Genomic DNA, 21297 nt, shown 5'->3' with positions numbered 1-21297 from the left:
TCCCGGAATGAAAATTGCCGACAGAGCTTTTGCATGTCTTTCTGCCCAGAGGAGTATCTTTGTCGGGATCCGGTCTGAAGTTCGACATTGTCTAGGTCGACAATGTTTAGGTCGACCACTATAGGTCGACAGTCACTAGGTCGACATGTCAAAAGGTCGACAGGGTTTCTAGGTCGACAGGTCAAAAGGTCGCCATGAGTTTTTCAAAAAGTTCTCTTTTTTTGAACTTTTTCATACTTAACGATCCACGTGGACTACGATTGGAACGGTAATCTGCGAGCCATGCGAGGGGACACGGTGCACTAATTGGGGTTCCCAGTCACTCTACGAAGAAAACAACAAAAAAAAAACTATCATGTCGACCTTTTGACCTGTCGACCTAGCACATGTCGACCTAGAAACCCTGTCAACATTCCATCCCTGTCGACCTATAGTGGTCGACCTAGATACTGTCGATTTGATGAACCACACCCATCTTTGTCACCTCTGCCATTGCCGCTGCTTTTTGTTCCGCCCTCGCTTTTTATGTAAGCTACTGCCGTTACATTGTCTGGCTGGATCTGTATGAGATGACCTTGAAGAAGGTGTGCCGCTTGATGAAGACTGTTGTACACAGCTCTCAATTCCAGGATGTTTATGTGAAGGAGTACTTCTTGACTTGACCATCGTCCTTGGAAGCTTTCCCCTTGCGTGACTGCTCCCCAACCTTGGAGGCTTGCATCTGTGGTCACCAGGATCCAAGTCTGAATCCCGAACCTGCGTCCATCCAGGATGTGAGAACTTTGAAGCCACCACAAGAGTGAAATACTGGCTTTTGTTGACAGGATTATCCTCCGGTGCACGTGTAGATGCGTACCGGACCACTTGTCCAGTAGGTCCCATTGGAATACCCTGGTGTGGAATCGGCCAAATTGTAGAGCCTCGTAGGCCGCTACCATCTTCCCCAGCAGGCAGATGAATCAATACATGTGCTGGTTTTATAACTTGTTTGACCATCCTCTGGATCTCCAGAGCCTTTTCCACCGGTAGGAATACTTTCTGTGCTTCCAAGTCCTGAATCATTCACAGAAATGATAACCTCATTGTGGGTTCCAATTGTGATTTTGGAAGGTTTATGATCCAACCGTGCTGTTGAAGCACCGTCAGGGAAAGTGCAATGTTCTGCACTAGTTTCTCAGTGGATCTCGCTTTTATGAGGAGATCGTCCAAGTATGGGATGACTTTGACTCCTTTCTTGCGAAGAAGAACCATCATCTCCGCCATCACCTTGGTGAATATTCTCGGAGCCGTGGAGAGCCCGAAAGGCAATGTTTGGAACTGGTAGTGGCAAGCCCTGCACCGCAAACCTCAGGTATGCCTGATGCGGCGGGTAGATGGGAACATGTAAATAAGCATCTGTGATGTCCATCGATACCAGAAATTCCTTTTCCTCCAAGCTGGAGATCACCGCTCTCAGGGATTCCATCTTGAATTTGAACCTTTTCAAATAAAGGATTAGAGTCTTTAGGTTTAAAATCGGTCTGACCGAGCCATCCGGTTTCGGCACTACAAACAGGCGTGAATAAAACCCTTTTTCCTGTTGTGACACAGGAACTAAGGAAATTACGTTGTCTTGACATAATTTCTGTATTGCGTTCAGCACTTTTGCTCTGTCCTGAACAGAAACTGGTAAGGCTGATTTGAAAAAAAATCAGCATGGGGGAAGGTCCTGAAATTCCAATTTGTACCCTTGGGATACTCTCTGCAATACCCAAGGATCCAGATCTGAGTGAACCCAGACCTGGCTGAAAGACAGTAGACGTGCCCCCACCCGGTCGTACTCCCGCAGGGGAGCCCCAGCGTCATGCTGAGGTTTTAGCAGAAGTAGCTATTGACTTCTGCTCCTGCGAGCCTGATGGTGTTGTAGATTTTTTACCTCTTCCTCGCCCTCTTCCTGCGAAGAAGGGGGTACCCTTTGCCTTTTTGGACTTGTTGGGCCGAAAGGATTGCATCGTATGAGAATGAAATCCTTTCCTAGGTGGAGCAGCTGCGGAAGGCAGAAATGCTGACTTGCCTGATGTAGTTGTTGAAATCATGGCATCCAGCTTGTCTCCAAAGAGGGCTTCTCCATTGTAAGGAAGCGCCTCAATATTCTTTTTTGATTTCGCATCAGCATTCCATTGGCAGATCCACAGCGCCCTGCGGGCTGAAATCGCCATAGCGGAGGATCTTGAACTCAGCAACCCAATATCCTTCATAGCTTCAACTAAGTAACCTGCAGCATCTTTGATATGGCCGAGAGTTAGGACTATTTCATCCCTGTCAACTGTTTCTATGTTAACAAGCAAGTTGTCAGACCATTTTTCCACAGCATTACCTACCCACGCACAAGCAATGGTGGGCCTGAGCACCATTCCGTTAGCCGTATATATGGATTTTAGGGTTGTTTCTAATTTACGGTCAGCTGGATCTTTTCAAGAGGCTGAACCAGGGGCAGGCAAAACTATTTTCTTAGACAGCCGAGAAACTGAGGTGTCTATCATTGGGGGGGTGTCTCCCATTTGTGCCTGTCTTCCTCAGGGAAAGGGTACGCTACGCGTGTCCTTCTGGGAAGGGTAAATTTCTTCTCAGGGTTAGCCCAGGATTCTTCAAAGAACGCATTCAAATCCTTTGAAGGAGGAAAAGTCACAACCTGCTTTTTATTTAATTTAAAATAATCCTTTTCCTCTGGGACCAGTGTTGTTTCAGGAAACTCCAACACTTCCTTTATAACAACTATCATACATTGTATGCTTTTGGCTAATTTGGGGTCTACCCCTCTCAAATCCCCAGTGTCGACGTCAGAGTCGGAATCTGTGTCTGTGTCCCCTTGCATTATCTGGGCCAGAGAGCTTTTCTGGGAACTGGGTGGGACCCGAGTGGATGATATGGAGGGGTCAGTAAACAGTGCATCCCCCACAGACTGCCTCCAATATTTAGTCTGTTGTTCAGAATCAGAGAATTTCTTTGCAAGCATTGACATATTCTTTTGCAAAATTCTCACCCACTCCGGCTCCTTCTGAGAGGAAAGGGCCATAATATTTTACCCTCTTGTTTATCTAAAATGGGTTCTTCCTGGGAAGAACTCTCCCCAATGTCTGACATGTTACACACTTGTACACACACACCCCTATCACACAGGGGAGCTATTGGGGACAGACCCACACTAAAGTCTGTCAGAGAGACACAGAGGGATCTGCCAGTCCACACACTGCGCCTTATTGTGAATTGTGGAAATATTACCCACTTACAGCGCATATACCAATAATAGGCCCACAGACCTAATTATAATGAACACTCTCTGCCCCTTCTATAACACCCTGTACTTGTATCAGCGTTGTCATGAGGAGAAACAGTGTTCAGGAGCTTCACACTGGAGTTTCTGCAGGAGAAAATGGCACCCAGTGAGTGTTCTGGCAAGTCTGAGGAGAAGCCCCGCCCTTCAGCCTCAGCAATGTAATATTTATACTGGCTGGGGATGGCACATCAGCGGCTGTACATGTATGTACCCTTTTTGCCAGTGAGAGTAAGGTTTTAAAACATGCCCTCAGAGCGCGCCCCCCCCCCCCCACGCTCTGCACCCTTGTGCCGAAAGACATGGCGCATAGCGTCCTGCCGCTGCGCGTGTACCTGTATGCCGCCAACGATGACCGGAGGATCCCCTCCCTGCTGGACTCCGGTAATATACTCACCAGGCTTCTGACTTCTGGCTCTGTTAGGGGGTGGCGGCAGTGCTGTGGAAGTGAACGCTGGCCAGGCTTGGGCTGTGTTCAGTACCCTTCAGGAGCTAATTGTGTCCTGTCAGCGGAAGCATTAACTAATTGAGAAGTTGGTTCCTACTTCCCCCCCCTACGTCCCACGAAGCAGGGAAGCTGTTGCCAGCAGCTTCTCTGTAAAATAAAAAACCTAAGAAAGTCTTTTTCCAGCAAAGCTCTGTAGAGCTCCACTAGTGTGCATCCAGTCTCCTGAGCACATTTTCTAAACTGAGGTCTGGAGGAGGGGCATAGAGGGAGAAGCCAGTTCACACTGTTGAAAAGTCTTAAAGTGCCGAAGGCTCCTGCGGAATCGTCTATACCCCATGGTACTAAAATGGACCCCAGCATCCTCTAGGACGTAAGAGAAATAAACTATTAACACTTCTATTTTTAAAAGCCTTCTTACTTTGCAGCATTTTTTCCACACCTGCCTAAAACATTTGCACAGTACTGTATATTTTGCTTACAAACTCACAGAAGCACAGTCTGTGTCTGAGCATCAAACAAAGAACCATTATCAGGGGAGCGTTTGCAGACTGGCAATCACATCCAGTTTGCTAATCCTGCCAACAGTCTTCATCCACCATTTGCACCAGACCCTAATCTCCTGTAACTAATATAGCTTTATCTTGCAATATGTGTCTTTTTCCCTGTCTAGGTGTCTGAATAGGTCTATGTATATAACACAAGAAAATGAATGCATTTTTTGAGATATTTTTTTTCCCCATGTACTGAAAAATGTGTTTTCGATGTAATGTGGTTTTACAAATACGGTAAAATGGGAGAAAGGATGGAACATGTCATGTTCTTAAATCTTGAATGTAGCATTAAAATATTGTGATGCAATGAAGTGAACAAACCGCTTTGTTTGTAGCATCAAGGGTGAAACCAGCATGCTATGGAGTGGGAATGCCACTAGCTCTTAGCAATTGATCACTTTAATTCATGGATATTTTCAGAGAATGACTGTCTCCATTGTGTACAGGAAACAGGTACAGATTGCAACCCACCTCAAAAGCAGCACAGTCTCGGAGGATAAAGTCCTCATCCTGGAAGTCATCCAATATAGTAGAAGAGATCTTTGAAAGTAAGAAAATGCATTTGTGAACTAAGTACATTACACAACAAACAAACAAACAAACAAAAATCCGTCCACCAGTTACAGTAATATAAAAAACAGTAGCTCATAAGTTGCGTCAAACGGGTGCCTAGGCCTCCAGAGTATCATTATTTTAAGATCAATGGTTTTATCTTTGTATGCAGTATCCACAGAGTACATATATTGTAGTGGTGCTGATATATTATATGAGAGAGAGAGAGAGAGAGAGAGAGAGAGAGAGAGAGAGAGGGGCGATAGTAAATGCACATGCACCGCAATGCGCACGCGTGTCGGACAACAACAACCGGCATCGCTGGTCAGCGGCAGGATGGTGCGAAAAATCCGTTTGCAAGGTGATTGACAGGAGGAAGCCATTTATGGGTGGTAACCGACCATTTACTAGGAGTGTTTGGAGAAGACGCAAGCGTGCCCAGGAGTTTTCAGGGAGGGTGTCTGACGTCAGCTCCGGCCCCGATCAGACTGATGTGATCACACTGTAGGAGTAAGTCCTGGGCTGCGCAGAGACTGCACAGACTGGATTTTAGCAGCTTGGCGTACACATAGCATCGCACACTTTCACAGCGAATATACACTCCCCCTGTAGAATACACCCTTCTACCGAGCTAAATACCCCACATCATCACAATATGATAGATAAAAATATGAACCATTCAATTTTCCTTATTTCTAATATGGGGAATTTTCAGAATAAATAAATAACACGATGGAATAACAAAGCAGCATTTCTTATTTCTCAGCTCAGAGGAAGGTAAAACTTGTCATAGACACGGTTTATAGTCTGGCTGTGCATAATCATGTATTATGGATGAGGAATGTGAAACTGGTTTCCACACAAAAGAGTCACTTACCGGGCGGCTATCGCTCCATTCCCAGCCTCCCAAATTCCTTTTATTTAGCCCGACCCAGATCGACCGTGTATCACTGCAGAGGACAGGATCCAAGAGAATTGCACATTAATATTTTGTAAACGCATAATCTGTGATTTTATACCCATTGCTCTGCAACAAGAAATACTAATCCTAAACACAGTACTTACTAAGCTGATTAGCTACATTATTACTTACTTAGTACTCTATTAGCAAATTAAGACCCAAAATTCAGAAAAAAGTACATAATCTTGGTAAATGGGAATAGACAGAGTTCCTATACTGTAAAACTTCTGTCTTTTGCCTTTTTACTCAGATGACATAATCTGCTCCCAATATTTGTGTTTTCATTTGCTAAAAGTAAACTAAATGGCTAATAGTATACAAAGGGCCCAATTTCGATTTGTATGCTAATGCCGGCGTACAGTAGCTGTGATTTTCCAAGCTACGAACGGGCAAAACAATGCAAGTGTAACAGTTGTCCAGAAATGAACAGAGACGCTCACCGGAGCCATCACAACATCTAAGCAACAGCGTAGACCAGTGGTTGCCAAACTTTTTTGAATCATGGCGCCCTAGAGTATCAGAATTTTTTTCACGGCACCCCTAGGCCAAAAGTTTTTTATGGAGAGATTTAGAATAAATATTAAATGAAGTAAATTGTGTTTATATGTCATCCTTAGGTTCAATTGTGTGGTTTGGGACAGGAATTGCTTCTGTTTGTCCACATAGTTTCTGATTGGTAGCCACCAGAACTGGTTTTGCCTATTACATTGACCATAAATAATTTAAATTGGTCCTGGACCACCAATCCAAGGCACCCCTGCAAGTGTCCTGAGACACCCCAGGGAGACACGGCACACAGCTTGGGAACCACTGGCGTAGACATTTGCAACCGTGATGCAGGTACAAGGAACATCGAATCCCGGAGTGATTCTATGGCAGAGCAGTATGGCCACAGGAGCTGTGACGCTGGCGCAATGTTTTCTATGTACGGGATCGCAGTTGCATACGGAGACACGCCACAAAAATGATTGCAACATGCCTGCGTTTTTGGAGCCACTACCCTTCACCTCCCCCAAAAGTTCACTTTCTGTCACTCACTCTGTAAATAAATGTGAGCGGCATCGTAAAAGTACCTTGGAACGTGCGCAGTATGATCGCGGTGCATGCACACTTGGCCGATAATCGTCCAGCTGCGTGAATATCGGCATTGCGTGCAAATAGGAATCAGGCCCTAAGTACTTAGGATTAGTATAGCACATTAACCACTTAACTGACGATTTATTTTGCCAAAAACCGCTCCGAAATTGTCGGGGGGGTTTTATGGGTGAATTAGGTGAGGAACATGAATTTAACCCTATCCCAAGTGATTGTAGTAAAAAAAAAAAAAAAAATCAATTTTTTTTACCCCCCCCCCCCAACATTGAACCATCGATCAGGAACAGCGCGACCATCGAAACATTGGAAACATCGCGACCGACGCGGCTTTCATTTTGCTGGAGGGGGATCCTGCCGTGCTGACCGATCAGCAGTGATCGGCAGCACGGCAATCGTTAGGGAAGAGTGCAGGTCCCTCTTCCGGTCCCTCTGACAGCTGCAGCAGAGGGAAGTTTCCCTTCCCTGCCGCTGCGAACACTGTTTAGCTGACTGGTCGCATCCTGTGCAACCAGGTCAGATAAAGCACTTGCAGGCATGGTCGCATCTGATGCGACCATGCCAGGCAAGTGGTTAAGGGGCCTATTTATCAATGAGTTCTAACTAGATACAAGTTGTTGCATATGATAAATGGTGCTCCAGCCAATCAACTCCTGTCATGTTGTTTGAAAAGGACAGTTGGGAGCTGATTGGCTGCAGCACCATTTATCATATGCAATGAGTTTTAAATAGATTAAAAGGGCTATTTGGTGAGATTTGAGAATATATGTATATGGACAAATCTGTAGATACATATAAGAGAATGGGTTCAATGGGGCAGAAAAACCGTGGTGCACAAAAAACAATGGCGTCTATGTACTAAGCCTTGGAGAGAGATGAAGTGGACGGAGATAAAGCACCAACCAACCAATCAACCAGATCCTGTCTGTCGTTTTTTGAAACACAGCCAGTAACATGGCAGTTAGGAGCTGGTTGGCTGTTACTTTATCTCTGTCCACTTTACCTCTCTCCAAGGCTTAAGTTAGGTACATACTATACAATTATTGGACCGATTTGCCAATAATTGGAAGGACGAACAAAGTCATTGTATATTGTGTACGAACGATCGTGACGGCGTTTCGCCGATAATTTGGGAAAATCTTGCCCACACACACGAACGATCGATTTTCCGATTTATCGGCCCAGACCAAAAATATATGCCACAATCTCTCGACAACTAGCAGTGTGTGTGCATTCTCAATAATCTGCCCATATTTCCTAGGTTTTCCTCTCACTACATCATCCTACTTGTGGGCAGACATATGCAAATGCAGTGTGATGTGGCAGAAAATTGGTAACTGGAAAAAAAAAAATCTTTAAGGGTGTAGCTCAGATACAGATGCCTACAATTTCCTGAAAAATCGTCCGATTGTCGGGCAGACCAAAAAACAAACAAAAACTGCCAGTGTGTACCTAGCTTTAGTAAATAGACCCCAAAGTGTCCTCAGATTTAAAAGGTAACAGTAAAAGGAACCTATAAATCATGACAGAAATAAATAATCCATAATGGTGCAATCAGTGCATTTTATAGACTGCTATCCAACTCTTGGGAAGAGCCCACAGTTTGGTGCGGTGGAATTAATTACATATAGAGCCATTTCTTCTGACAACAAAAGTAAACACTGCTGCTGCTTTATAGCCAGAAAGGTTTTTAAGTGACCAAACAATGTACAGTACCTGACCAATGATTTTAGAAACAAGTAAAAGTCTGTCATTTCCTTTATATGGGAAAAACTGGCAAGATGGCCACCAAACTCTTCACAAATTCCCTCAGCCTCCTCCCAAGTCCTTTGCTTTAGTAGTCTCTCTCTGTGAAATAGCTAATAATAATAGAAATACATATATAATGTTTACAAAGCAGAAAAGAAAAATGAGATAAACTAAAAACAAAACATCACCTCAAATATAAATAATAGGATTTTACTTACCGGTAAATCTATTTCTCGTAGTCCGTAGAGGATGCTGGGGACTCCGTAAGGACCATGGGGAATAGACGGGCTCCGCAGTAGATAGGGCACTTTAAGAAAGCTTTGGATTCGGGGTGTGCACTGGCTCCTCCCTCTATGTCCCTCCTCCAGACCTCAGTTAGAGAGACTGTGCCCAGAGGATATGAACAGTACGAGGAAAGGATTTATGTAACCTAAGGGCAAGATTCATACCAGCCACACCAATCACACCGTATAACTTGTGATAAACTACCCAGTTAACAGTATGAACAAGTAACATAGCCTCGGTTCAAGACCGACCAACTATAACATAACCCTTATGTAAGCAATAACTATATACAAGTCTTGCAGAAGAAGCCGCACTTGGGACGGGCGCCCAGCATCCTCTACGGACTACGAGAAATAGATTTACCGGTAAGTAAAATCCTATTTTCTCTAACGTCCTAGAGGATGCTGGGGACTCCGTAAGGACCATGGGGATTATACCAAAGCTCCCAAACGGGCGGGAGAGTGCGGATGACTCTGCAGCACCGATTGAGCAAACAGGAGGTCCTCCTCAGCCAGGGTATCAAACTTATAGAACTTTGCAAAGGTGTTTGACCCCGACCAAGTAGCAGCTCGGCACAGTTGTAGTGCCGAGACCCCTCGGGCAGCCGCCCAAGAAGAGCCCACCTTCCTAGTGGAATGGGCCTTAACCGATTTAGGCAATGGCAATCCTGCCGTAGAATGCGCCTGCTGTATCGTGTTACAGATCCAGCGAGCAATTGTCTGCTTTGAAGCAGGAGCGCCAACTTTGTTGGCCGCATACAGAATAAACAGAGCTTCAGTCTTCCTGATCCTAGCTGCTCTGGTCACGTAAATCTTCAAAGCCCTGACCACATCCAGGGACTCGGAGTCCTCCAAGTCCCATGTAGCCACAGGCACGACAATAGGTTGGTTCATATGAAAAGATGAGACCACCTATCCACGTGAAAAATCAGGTATGGGCTTTTATATGATAAAGCCGCTAATTCCGAAACACGCCTTGCAGAAGCTAAGGCCAACAACATGACCACTTTCCAAGTGAGGTATTTCAACTCCACTGTTTTGAGTGGTTCAAACCAAGGTGACTTAAGGAAACTTAATACCACGTTAAGATCCCAAGGCGCCACCGGAGGTACAAAGGGAGGCTGAATATGCAGCACTCCCTTCACAAAAGTCTGTACTTCAGGAAGAGAAACCAATTCTTTTTGAAGAAAAATGGATAAGGCCGAAATTTGGACCTTTATGGACCCTAATTTTAGGCCCAAATTCACTCCCGTTTGAAGGAAGTGAAGCAGACGGCCCAAATGGAACTCCTCCGTAGGAGCAGCTCTGGCCTCACACCAAGAAACAAATTTCCGCCATATACGGTGATAATGTTTCGATGTCACATCCTTCCTAGCCTTGATCAGGGTAGGAATGACCTATTTCAGCTAGGAACCGGCGTTCAACCGCCATGCCATCAAACGCAGCCGCGGTAAGTCTTGGAACAGACAGGGCCCCTGCTGCAGCAGGTCCTGCCTTAGAGGAAGAGGCCACGGATCTTCTGTGAGCAACTCTTGCAGATCCGGATACCAAGTCCTCCTTGGCCAATCTGGAACAATGAGGATTGTTCTGACCCTTCTTAGTCTTATTAATCTCAACACCATGAGTATGAGAGGCAGAGGAGGAAACACATAGACCGATCTGAACACCCATGGTGTCACCAGAGCGTCTACCGCTACCGCCTGAGGGTCTCTTGACCTGGCGCAATACCTCTTTAGCTTTATGTTGAGACGGGACACCATCATGTCTATTTGAGGCAGTCCCCACCGATCCACTATCTGTGTGAAGACTTCTTGATGAAGTCCCCACTCTCCCGGATGCAGGTCGTGCCTGCTGAGGAAGTCCGCCTCCCAGTTGTCCACCCCCGGGATGAACACTGCTGATAGTGCGCTTACATGGCCTTCCGCCCAGCGCAGAATCCTGGTCGCCTCTGCCATGGCCACTCTGCTCCTTGTGCCGCCTTGGCGGTTTACATGAGCCACTGCCGTGATATTGTCCGATTGAATCCGAACCGGTTTGTTCTGAAGCCACTCCTCCGCCTGGCGTAGGGCGTTGTAAATGGCCCTTAACTCCAGGACATTGATGTGGAGACAAGTCTCTAGGCTTGACCAGAGACCTTGGAAATTTCTTCCCAGTGCGACAGCCCCCCAACCTCGGAGGCTCGCGTCCGTGGTCACCAGGATCCAGTCCTGAATGCCGAACCTGCGACCCTCTAGGAGGTGAGCACTGTGCAGCCACCACAGGAGAGATACCCTGGCCCTGGGAGACAGGGTGATCCGTTCCTGCATATGTAGATGGGACCCGGACCATTTGTCCAATAGGTCCCATTGGAAAGTCCTCGCATGGAACCTGCCAAAGGGGATGGCCTCGTATGAAGCCACCATCTTCCCCAGAACCTTTGTGCAATGATGCACCGAAACCTTTTTTGGCTTTAAAAGGTTCCTGACCAGGGCTATGAGCTCCTGAGCCCTCTCCACCGGAAGAAAAACTCTTTTTTGGTCTGTGTCTAGAATCAGGCCCAAAAAGGTCAGACGCGTTGCAGGTACTAGCTGGGATTTCGGTAAATTAAGAATCCAGCCGTGCATCTGCAATGTCTTCACGGACAGAGACACGCTGTCCAGCAACTTCTCCCGAGATCTCGCCTTTATAAGGAGATCGTCCAAGTACGGGATAATTGTGACTCCCTGCTTGCGCAGGAGCACCATCATTTCCGCCATTACCTTGGTGAAAATTCTCGGGGCCGTGGAAAGACCAAACGGCAACGTCTGAAATTGGTAGTGACAATCCTGTACTGCAAATCTCAGAAACGCATGGTGAGGGGGGAAAACCGGAACATGAAGGTACGCATCCTTTATGTCCAGGGACACCATCCAATCCCCTCCCTCCAGGCTGGCGATGACCATTCTGAGCGATTCCATTTTGAACTTGAACCTCTTCAAGTACAGGTTCAGGGATTTTAGATTTAGAATGGGTCTGACCGAACCGTCCGGTTTCGGTACCACAAACAGGGATGAATAATAACCCTCTCCTTGCTGGAGATGAGGAACCTTGATTATCACCTGTTGAATGTACAATTTGTGAATTGCCGCTAACACTAGCTCCCTCTCTGACGGGGAAGCCGGCAGAGCCGATTTGAAAAACCGGCGAGGGGGCATGTCTTCGAATTCCAGTCTGTATCCCTGGGAAACAATCTCTATTGCCCAGGGATCCACCTGTGATTGAACCCAGACGTGGCTGAAAAGACGAAGACGTGCCCCCACTTGATCTGACTTCCCCCCCCCCGGAAAGCCCCAGCGTCATGCTGTGGACTTTGCGGAAGTAGGGGAGGACTTCTGCTCCTGGGAACTAGCTGAGTGCAGCTTTTTTCCCTTGCCCTTACCTCTGGCAACGAAGGACCTTCTTGTTTTTATTGGAACGAAAGGACTGCATTTGATAATGTGGTACCTTCTTAGAATGCTGCGGGGGAACATAAGGTAAAAAATTTACCGGCCGTAGCAGTAGAGACTAGGTCCGAGAGGCCTTCTCCAAACAACTCCTCCCCCTTGTAAGGCAATGACTCCATATGCCGCTTTGAGTCGGCGTCTCCCGTCCACTGTCGGGTCCACAAGAGCCGCCTAGCAGAAATAGACATAGCGTTTATTCTAGAGCTTGGTAAACAAATGTCTCTCTGAGCATCCCTCATATACAAGGCAGCATCTCTGATATGCTCTATGGTCATTAGAATGGTATCCCTATCTAAGGTGTCCATCTCCGTAGATAAGGAGTCTGCCCATGCCACGACAGCACTACAAACTCAGGCCGACGCCATGGCCGGCCTAACTATAGTTCCTGAATGTGTGTAAATGTGCTTCATGGTAATTTCCTGCTTGCGATCAGCAGGATCCTTGAGGGAAGCAGTATCCGGAGAAGGCAGTGCCACCTTCTTGGATAAGCGTGTCAGCGCCTTTTCTACTTTAGGCGCAGATTCCCATCGTATCCGATCCTTCTGTGGAAAAGGATACGTCATGAGAATCCTTTTGGGAACATGGAGTCTCCTATCCGGAGATTCCCAAGCCTTTTCGCATAATTCGCTTAGTTCAAATGAGGACGGAAACGTGACCTCAGGCTTTTTCCCTTTATACATGTGAACCCTCGTGTCAGGGACAGGGGGTTCCTCCGTGATATGCAAAACCTCTTTTATGGCAATAATCATGTACCTAATACCTTTTGCCACCTTCGGCTGTAATTTTGCATCCTCATAGTCGACACTAGAGTCAGTATCTGTGTCGGTATCTGTGTCAGCGACCTGGGATATGGGGCGCTTTTGAGACCCTGAAGGTCCTGGCATCACAGGGACAGGCACGGACTGGCTACCTGACCGATCCCTAGCCTCAGCCTTGTCTAATCTTTTATGCAGGAGATTAACATTTGCATTCAAGACATTCAGCATATCCACCCAGTCCGGTGTCGGCGTTGCCGACGGTGACCTGACATTCAAGCACTCCCCCTCCACATTAAGCGAGCCTTCCTCATCAAACATGTCGACACACACGTACCGACACACTGCACACACCCAGGGAAACTTTTTCTGAAGACAGTATCCCCTGAAAGGCCCTTTGGAGAGATAGAGAGAGAGTATGCCAGCACACACCCCAGCGCAACAACCTGGAGACCAACACAGAATGAATTTCCCCAGCAGCGCTGTATTTTACTTTATCCGCCAATTATGTGCCCCCCCCCCCTCTCTTTTTAAACTCCCTTCACCGTGTGTAAGCAGGGGAGAGTCCGGGGAGCTTCCTCTCAGCGTTCTGTGGAGAGAGAAATGGCGCTGGTGAGTGCTGAGGGAGAAGCCCCGCCCCCTCGGCGGCGGGCTTCTGTCCCGCTCAAAATCGTGTAAAATGGCGGGGGCTCAATTATATACATGTACAGTGCCCAGCTGTACATGTATATACCTATTTGCCATCTAAGAGGTGTTATTATTGCTGCCCAGGGCGCCCCCCCTGCAGTCTGCACCCATACAGTGACCAGAGTGTGTGAGGTGATGTGGAGCAATGACGCACAGCTGCAGTGCTGTGCGTTACCTCTGTGAAGCTGAAGGCTTCTGCCGCCTGAGACGTCTTCTTGCTTCTGTTCTTCTGGCTCTGTGAGGAGAACGGCGGCGTGGCTCCGGGGGTGGACGCCCAGGACGAACCTGTGTTCACCCCCTCTGAAGCTAATGGTGTCCAGTAGCCGAGGAAGCAGATCCTATCAGTTAAGTAGGTCTGCCCCTCTCTCCTCAGTCCCTCGATGCAGGGAGCCCGTTGCCAGCAGTGCTCCCTGTGAAAAAAGTAAAAATCCAAACAAAAATGCTTTCTGTAGCAAAGAACTCAAGAGAGCTCCCTGCAGTGTGCCCTTCATCCTCTGGGCACAGTGTAAAACTGAGGTCTGGAAGAGGGACATAGAGGGAGGAGCAAGTGCACACCCAGAATCCAAAGCTTTCTTAAAGTGCCCTATCTCCTGCGGAGCCCGTCTATTCCCCATGGTCCTTACGGAGTCCCCAGCATCCTCTAGGACGTTAGAGAAATATATATATATATATATAAATATATATAAAAACACACACACATACATACATACATACATACATACACACACACACTTACTTACAAGGGTGTGTATTTGTAAAATTATACGAAAATGTACACGTTATCTATATAATAAAGTGGTTTATTTATATTTTCATTAGTGTTAACAAAGAGAGCTGTTGTACAGTAATATTATCTACTGCATACCACAGATAAAGGTTCCCTAAGAGAAGAGTGTACACAACATGCCCCATCGCCATGATCTGCATCTTAGCTGTTAATGTCAGGTTCATTTTCATAGTTGGCTTAAAAGTGTTAAGGGCCCTACAGACTCGGCGACCCGACACCGAGCTGCCCGACCGCTGATACGGCAGACGGGTGACCCCGGCGCGGGAGGGAGGTGACGGGGGCAGTGTAGTTTCTTCACCCCCCCCGTCACCCGGCGCCATAAAAATGCATGCTAATATGGACAATCTCGTCCACATTGGCCTGCATGCATACGCGACGGGGCACCAACGATGAACGAGAACGTTCATATTGTGCAGTGTTATCTTCCAGTGTGTAGGGCCCTTTAGATTGCTCATGTCTCCTGTCAGTTTTTACTGTACCCGGAAGAGGTACATTTGGGACTGTAGCTAGCAGACAGGCAGATGTATTAAGCCTGGAGAAGTGATAAAACAGTGATAAGTGGAAGGTGATAACGCAGCAGCCAGTCATTACAGGTTTGAAAAATGACAGTTTGGAGCCGATTGGCTGGTGCGTTATCACCTTCCACTTATCACTGCTTTATCACTTCTCTAGGCTTAATATATCTGCCCCACTAGTGTGATGCAAGTCATAGCAAGGGAGGATTAAATTGGGAAAAATACTTCAAATACAATTCAGTGCAATATTTATTTAAAAAAATATATACAAACCATTTTTATTAAAGCTGCAGTAACCAGATCAGGGTCCAGCTTAGCCTCTTTGTCCAATTTGTACTAAATTTGACTACTCGGCACACAAATTAGTACATGTATTTTTCGGGTTCACTATGGTATGCCGGCGGTCGGGCTCCCGGCGACCAGCATACCGGCGCCGGGAGCCCGACCGCCGGATTACCGACAGTGTGGCGAGCGCAAATGAGCCCCTTGCGGGCTCGCTGCGCTCACCACGCTACGGGCACGGTGGCACGCCACGCTATTTTATTCTCCCTCCAGGGGGGTCGTGGACCCCCACGAGGGAGAATATGTGTCGGTATGCCGGCTGCCGGGATCCCGGCGCCGGTATAATGTGCGCCGGGATCCCGTCAGTCCGCATACTGAAGACCACCCGTATTTTTCAACATGCCCTATTAAGATCCTACGTTTATAGACAGCATCTCAGCTGCTTTTGGGCACCTTTCAGATACCGGCAGCAATGCTGCAGTATGTAGTCAGCAAAAGACTCCTTTTGCAGATAATGGCCAACACAATAGGCTGCCCTCTGCTATACAACACTAGAAACAGAACACCAATTTTCTCAAGTTATGTCTATATATTACATATATATATATATATATATATATGTTGCTAATGGTATTAGAATCCCTTTCATATAATGTGTCCAGCATTTTAAGTTTAGTGGTCTCTGTTGGGGCAGGCAATGGGTGAACTTCGATGTTCTACCCAGAATTATAAAATATATTTGAAATTTAAAGTTCCAACATAAATGTCAACATTTGCTCCTGCTGCAATTAATCAAAGTTTTTAATGAATCTATACATCCCAAATCATCATGGCCGCTAAACTTCTTCTATGACATATGAAATGTTATAATAAGATCCCGTACCTTGTAGCAGTAAATATCTGATCCAGCCTGCCAGCCATCAGGACAAGTTGTGGCATTAGGTTTTTGAGGCTCTTCTTCTTTGTGAGTTCCGATTAATTTTTTACAAATAGATTGAGCTTTAAAAGTTTTGCAGTCTTTGACTTCCCATTTTCCAAGAGATTCTCCAGTGGACATAGCAACACATCCCCCAGGAAGCACTTCAAAACAGATTTGTATCATTAATTAAAACAAATAAACAAAACAACAAAACTGTATTTTTGTAGGCAGTGATTTATTTATTTTTTGCCAGAAAATAAAGGGGTAAACCTACTGAGCTGTGCGTTTTCAAATTGGATAGGTTATTAAAAATAAGAATTTACTTACCGATAATTCTATTTCTCGTAGTCCGTAGTGGATGCTGGGAACTCCGTAAGGACCATGGGGAATAGCGGCTCCGCAGGAGACTGGGCACAAAAGTAAAAGCTTTAGGACTACCTGGTGTGCACTGGCTCCTCCCCCTATGACCCTCCTCCAAGCCTCAGTTAGGATACTGTGCCCGGACGAGCGTACACAATAAGGAAGGATTTTGAATCCCGGGTAAGACTCATACCAGCCACACCAATCACACCGTACAACCTGTGATCTGAACCCAGTTAACAGCATGATAACAGAGGAGCCTCTGAAAAAATGGCTCACAACAATAATAACCCGATTTTTGTAACAATAACTATGTACAAGTATTGCAGACAATCCGCACTTGGGATGGGCGCCCAGCATCCACTACGGACTACGAGAAATAGAATTATCGGTAAGTAAATTCTTATTTTCTCTGACGTCCTAGTGGATGCTGGGAACTCCGTAAGGACCATGGGGATTATACCAAAGCTCCCAAACGGGCGGGAGAGTGCGGATGACTCTGCAGCACCGAATGAGAGAACTCCAGGTCCTCCTCAGCCAGGGTATCAAATTTGTAGAATTTAGCAAACGTGTTTGCCCCTGACCAAGTAGCTGCTCGGCAAAGTTATAAAGCCGAGACCCCTCGGGCAGCCGCCCAAGATGAGCCCACTTTCCTTGTGGAATGGGCTTTTACAGATTTTGGCTGTGGCAGGCCTGCCACAGAATGTGCAAGCTGAATTGTACTACAAATCCAACGAGCAATAGTCTGCTTAGAAGCAGGAGCACCCAGCTTGTTGGGTGCATACAGGATAAACAGCGAGTCAGATTTTCTGACTCCAGCCGTCCTGGAAACATATATTTTCAGGGCCCTCACTACGTCCAGCAACTTGGAGTCCTCCAAGTCCCTAGTAGCCGCAGGTACCACAATAGGCTGGTTCAAGTGAAACGCTGAAACCACCTTAGGGAGAAATTGAGGACGAGTCCTCAATTCTGCCCTGTCCGTATGAAAAATTAGGTAAGGGCTTTTATAGGATAAAGCCGCCAATTCTGAGACATGCCTGGCTGAAGCCAGGGCTAACAGCATTACCACTTTCCATGTGAGATATTTTAAGTCCACAGTGGTGAGTGGTTCAAACCAATGTGATTTTAGGAACCCCAAAACTACATTGAGATCCCAAGGTGCCACTGGAGGCACAAAAGGAGGCTGTATATGCAGTACCCCCTTGACAAACGTCTGAACTTCAGGAACTGAAGCCAGTTCTTTCTGGAAGAAAATCGACAGGGCCGAAATTTGAACCTTAATGGACCCTAATTTTAGGCCCATAGACAGTCCTGTTTGCAGGAAATGCAGGAAACGACCCAGTTGAAATTCCTCTGTAGGGGCCTTCCTGGCCTCACACCACGCAACATATTTACGCCAAATACGGTGATAATGTTGCACGGTTACATCCTTCCTGGCTTTGATCAGGGTAGGGATGACTTCATCCGGAATGCCTTTTTCCTTCAGGATCCGGCGTTCAACCGCCATGCCGTCAAACGCAGCCGCGGTAAGTCTTGGAACAGACAGGGTCCCTGCTGGAGCAGGTCCTTTCTTAGAGGTAGAGGCCACGGGTCCTCCGTGAGCATCTCTTGAAGTTCCGGGTACCAAGTCCTTCTTGGCCAATCCGGAGCCACGAGTATAGTCCTTACTCCTCTCCTTCTTATGATTCTCAGTACCTTGGGTATGAGAGGCAGAGGAGGGAACACATACACTGACTGGTACACCCACGGTGTTACCAGAGCGTCCACAGCTATTGCCTGAGGGTCCCTTGACCTGGCGCAATATCTGTCTAGTTTTTTGTTGAGGCGGGACGCCATCATGTCCACCTTTGGTTTTTCCCAACGGTTCACAATCATGTGGAAGACTTCTGGGTGAAGTCCCCACTCCCCCGGGTGGAGGTCGTGTCTGCTGAGGAAGTCTGCTTCCCAGTTGTCCACTCCCGGAATGAACACTGCTGACAGTGCTATCACATGATTTTCCGCCCAGCGAAGAATCCTTGCAACTTCTGCCATTGCCCTCCTGCTTCTTGTGCCGCCCTGTCTGTTTACGTGGGCGACTGCCGTGATGTTGTCCGACTGGATCAACACCGGCTGACCCTGAAGCAGAGGCCTTGCTTGACTTAGGGCATTGTAAATGGCCCTTAGTTCCAGGATATTTATGTGAAATTACGTTTCCATGCTTGACCACAAGCCCTGGAAATTTCTTCCCTGTGTGACTGCTCCCCAGCCTCTCAGGCTGGCATCCGTGGTCACCAGGACCCAGTCCTGAATGCCGAATCTGCGGCCCTCTAGAAGATGAGCACTCTGCAACCACCACAGGAGAGACACCCTTGTCCTTGGAGACAGGGTTATCCGCTGATGCATCTGAAGATGCGATCCGGACCATTTGTCCAGCAGATCCCACTGAAAAGTTCTTGCGTGGAATCTGCCGAATGGAATCGCTTCGTAAGAAGCCACCATTTTTCCCAGGACCCTTGTGCATTGATGCACTGACACTTGGCCTGGTTTTAGGAGGTTCCTGACTAGCTCGGATAACTCCCTGGCTTTCTCCTCCGGGAGAAACACCTTTTTCTGGACTGTGTCCAGAATCATCCCTAGGAACAGCAGACGTGTCGTCGGAATCAGCTGCGATTTTGGAATATTTAGAATCCACCCGTGCTGTCGTAGTACTACTTGAGATAGTGCTACTCCGACCTCTAACTGTTCCCTGGACCTTGCCCTTATCAGGAGATCGTCCAAGTAAGGGATAATTAAGACGCCTTTTCTTCGAAGAAGAATCATCATTTCGGCCATTACCTTGGTAAAGACCCGGGGTGCCGTGGACAATCCAAACGGCAGCGTCTGAAACTGATAGTGACAGTTCTGTACCACAAACCTGAGGTACCCTTGGTGAGAAGGGCAAATTGGGACATGGAGGTAAGCATCCTTGATGTCCAGAGACACCATATAGTCCCCTTCTTCCAGGTTCGCTATCACTGCTCTGAGTGACTCCATCTTGAATTTGAACCTTTGTATGTAAGTGTTCAAGGATTTCAGATAAAAAAAATAGGTCTCACCGAGCCGTCCGGCTTCGGTACCACAAACAGCGTGGAATAATACCCCTTTCCCTGTTGTAGGAGGGGTACCTTGATTATCACCTGCTGGGAATACAGCTTGTGAATGGCTTCCAATACCGCCTCCCTCGGAGGGAGACGTTGGTAAAGCAGACTTCAGGAACCGGCGAGGGGGAGACGTCTCGAATTCCAATTTGTACCCCTGAGATACTACCTGCAGGATCCAGGGGTCCACTTGCGAGTGAGCCCACTGCGCGCTGAAATTCTTGAGACGACCCCCCACCGTACCTGAGTCCGCTTGTAAGGCCCCAGCGTCATGCTGAGGACTTGGCAGAAGCGGGGGAGGGCTTCTGTTCCTGGGAAGAGGCTGCCTGCTGCAGTCTTTTTCCCCTTCCTCTGCCCCGGGGCAGATATGAGTGGCCTTTTGCCCGCTTGCCCTTATGGGGACGAAAGGACTGAGCCTGAAAAGACGGTGTCTTTTTCTGCTGAGAGGTGACCTGGGGTAAAAAGGTGGATTTCCCAGCCGTTGCCGTGGCCACCAGGTCCGATAGACCGACCCCAAATAACTCCTCCCCTTTATACGGCAATACTTCCATATGCCGTTTGGAATCCGCATCACCTGACCACTGTCGCGTCCATAACCCTCTTCTGGCAGAAATGGACAGCGCACTTACTCTTGATGCCAGAGTGCAAATATCCCTCTGTGCATCTCGCATATATAGAAATGCATCCTTTAAATGCTCTATAGTCAATAATATACTGTCCCTGTCCAGGGTATCAATATTTTCAGTCAGGGAATCCGACCAAGCCACCCCAGCACTGCACATCCAGGCTGAGGCGATTGCTGGTCGCAGTATAACACCAGTATGTGTGTATATACTTTTTAGGATATTTTCCAGCTTCCTATCAGCTGGCTCCTTGAGGGCGGCCGTATCAGGAGACGGTAACGCCACTTGTTTTGATAAGCGTGTGAGCGCCTTATCTACCCTAGGGGGTGTTTCCCAACGCGCCCTAACCTCTGGCGGGAAAGGGTATAATGCCAATAATTTTTTAGAAATTAGCAGTTTTTTATCGGGGGAAACCCACGCTTCATCACACACCTCATTTAATTCATCTGATTCAGAAAAACTACGGGTAGTTTTTTCACACCCCACATAATACCCTTTTTTGTGGTAATTGTAGTATCAGAAATGTTCAAAACCTCCTTCATTGCCGTGATCATGTAACGTGTGGCCCTACTGGAAAACACGTTTGTTTCCTCACCGTCGACACTGGAGTCAGTGTCCGTGTCTGGGTCTGTGTCGACCATCTGAGGTAACGGGCGCTTTAGAGCCCCTGACGGTGTTTGAGACGCCTGGACAGGTACTAACTGATTTGCCGGCTGTCTCATGTCGTCAACAGTCTTTTGTAAAGTGCTGACGCTATCACGTAATTCCTTCCATAAGACCATCCAGTCAGGTGTCGACTCCCTAGGGGGTGACATCACTATTACAGGCAATTGCTCCGCCTC

The 21297-nt window shown here is 47.2% G+C and overlaps 1 protein-coding gene across 2 annotated transcripts in view; it reads right to left on the bottom strand.

Annotated features, from left to right (window-relative positions):
• LY75 (lymphocyte antigen 75) overlaps window positions 1–21297 on the bottom strand; it is a 283460-nt gene that overhangs the window by 148689 nt on the left and 113474 nt on the right. For both annotated transcript variants that reach the window (XM_063933663.1, XM_063933664.1), the window contains 4 exons: window positions 16321–16517; window positions 8634–8776; window positions 5742–5814; window positions 4784–4852 (listed from right to left, as the gene is read on the bottom strand). In XM_063933663.1, the coding sequence (XP_063789733.1) occupies window positions 4784–4852; window positions 5742–5814; window positions 8634–8776; window positions 16321–16517 (482 nt within the window). The remainder of the gene's footprint in view (window positions 1–4783; window positions 4853–5741; window positions 5815–8633; window positions 8777–16320; window positions 16518–21297) is intronic.

Source organism: Pseudophryne corroboree, chromosome 7, assembly GCF_028390025.1.
Source record: "Pseudophryne corroboree isolate aPseCor3 chromosome 7, aPseCor3.hap2, whole genome shotgun sequence".
Classification (NCBI taxonomy): domain Eukaryota; kingdom Metazoa; phylum Chordata; class Amphibia; order Anura; family Myobatrachidae; genus Pseudophryne; species Pseudophryne corroboree.
The sequence above is the reverse complement of the archived record's forward strand: the minus strand, read 5'-3'. Positions and strand labels throughout refer to the sequence as shown.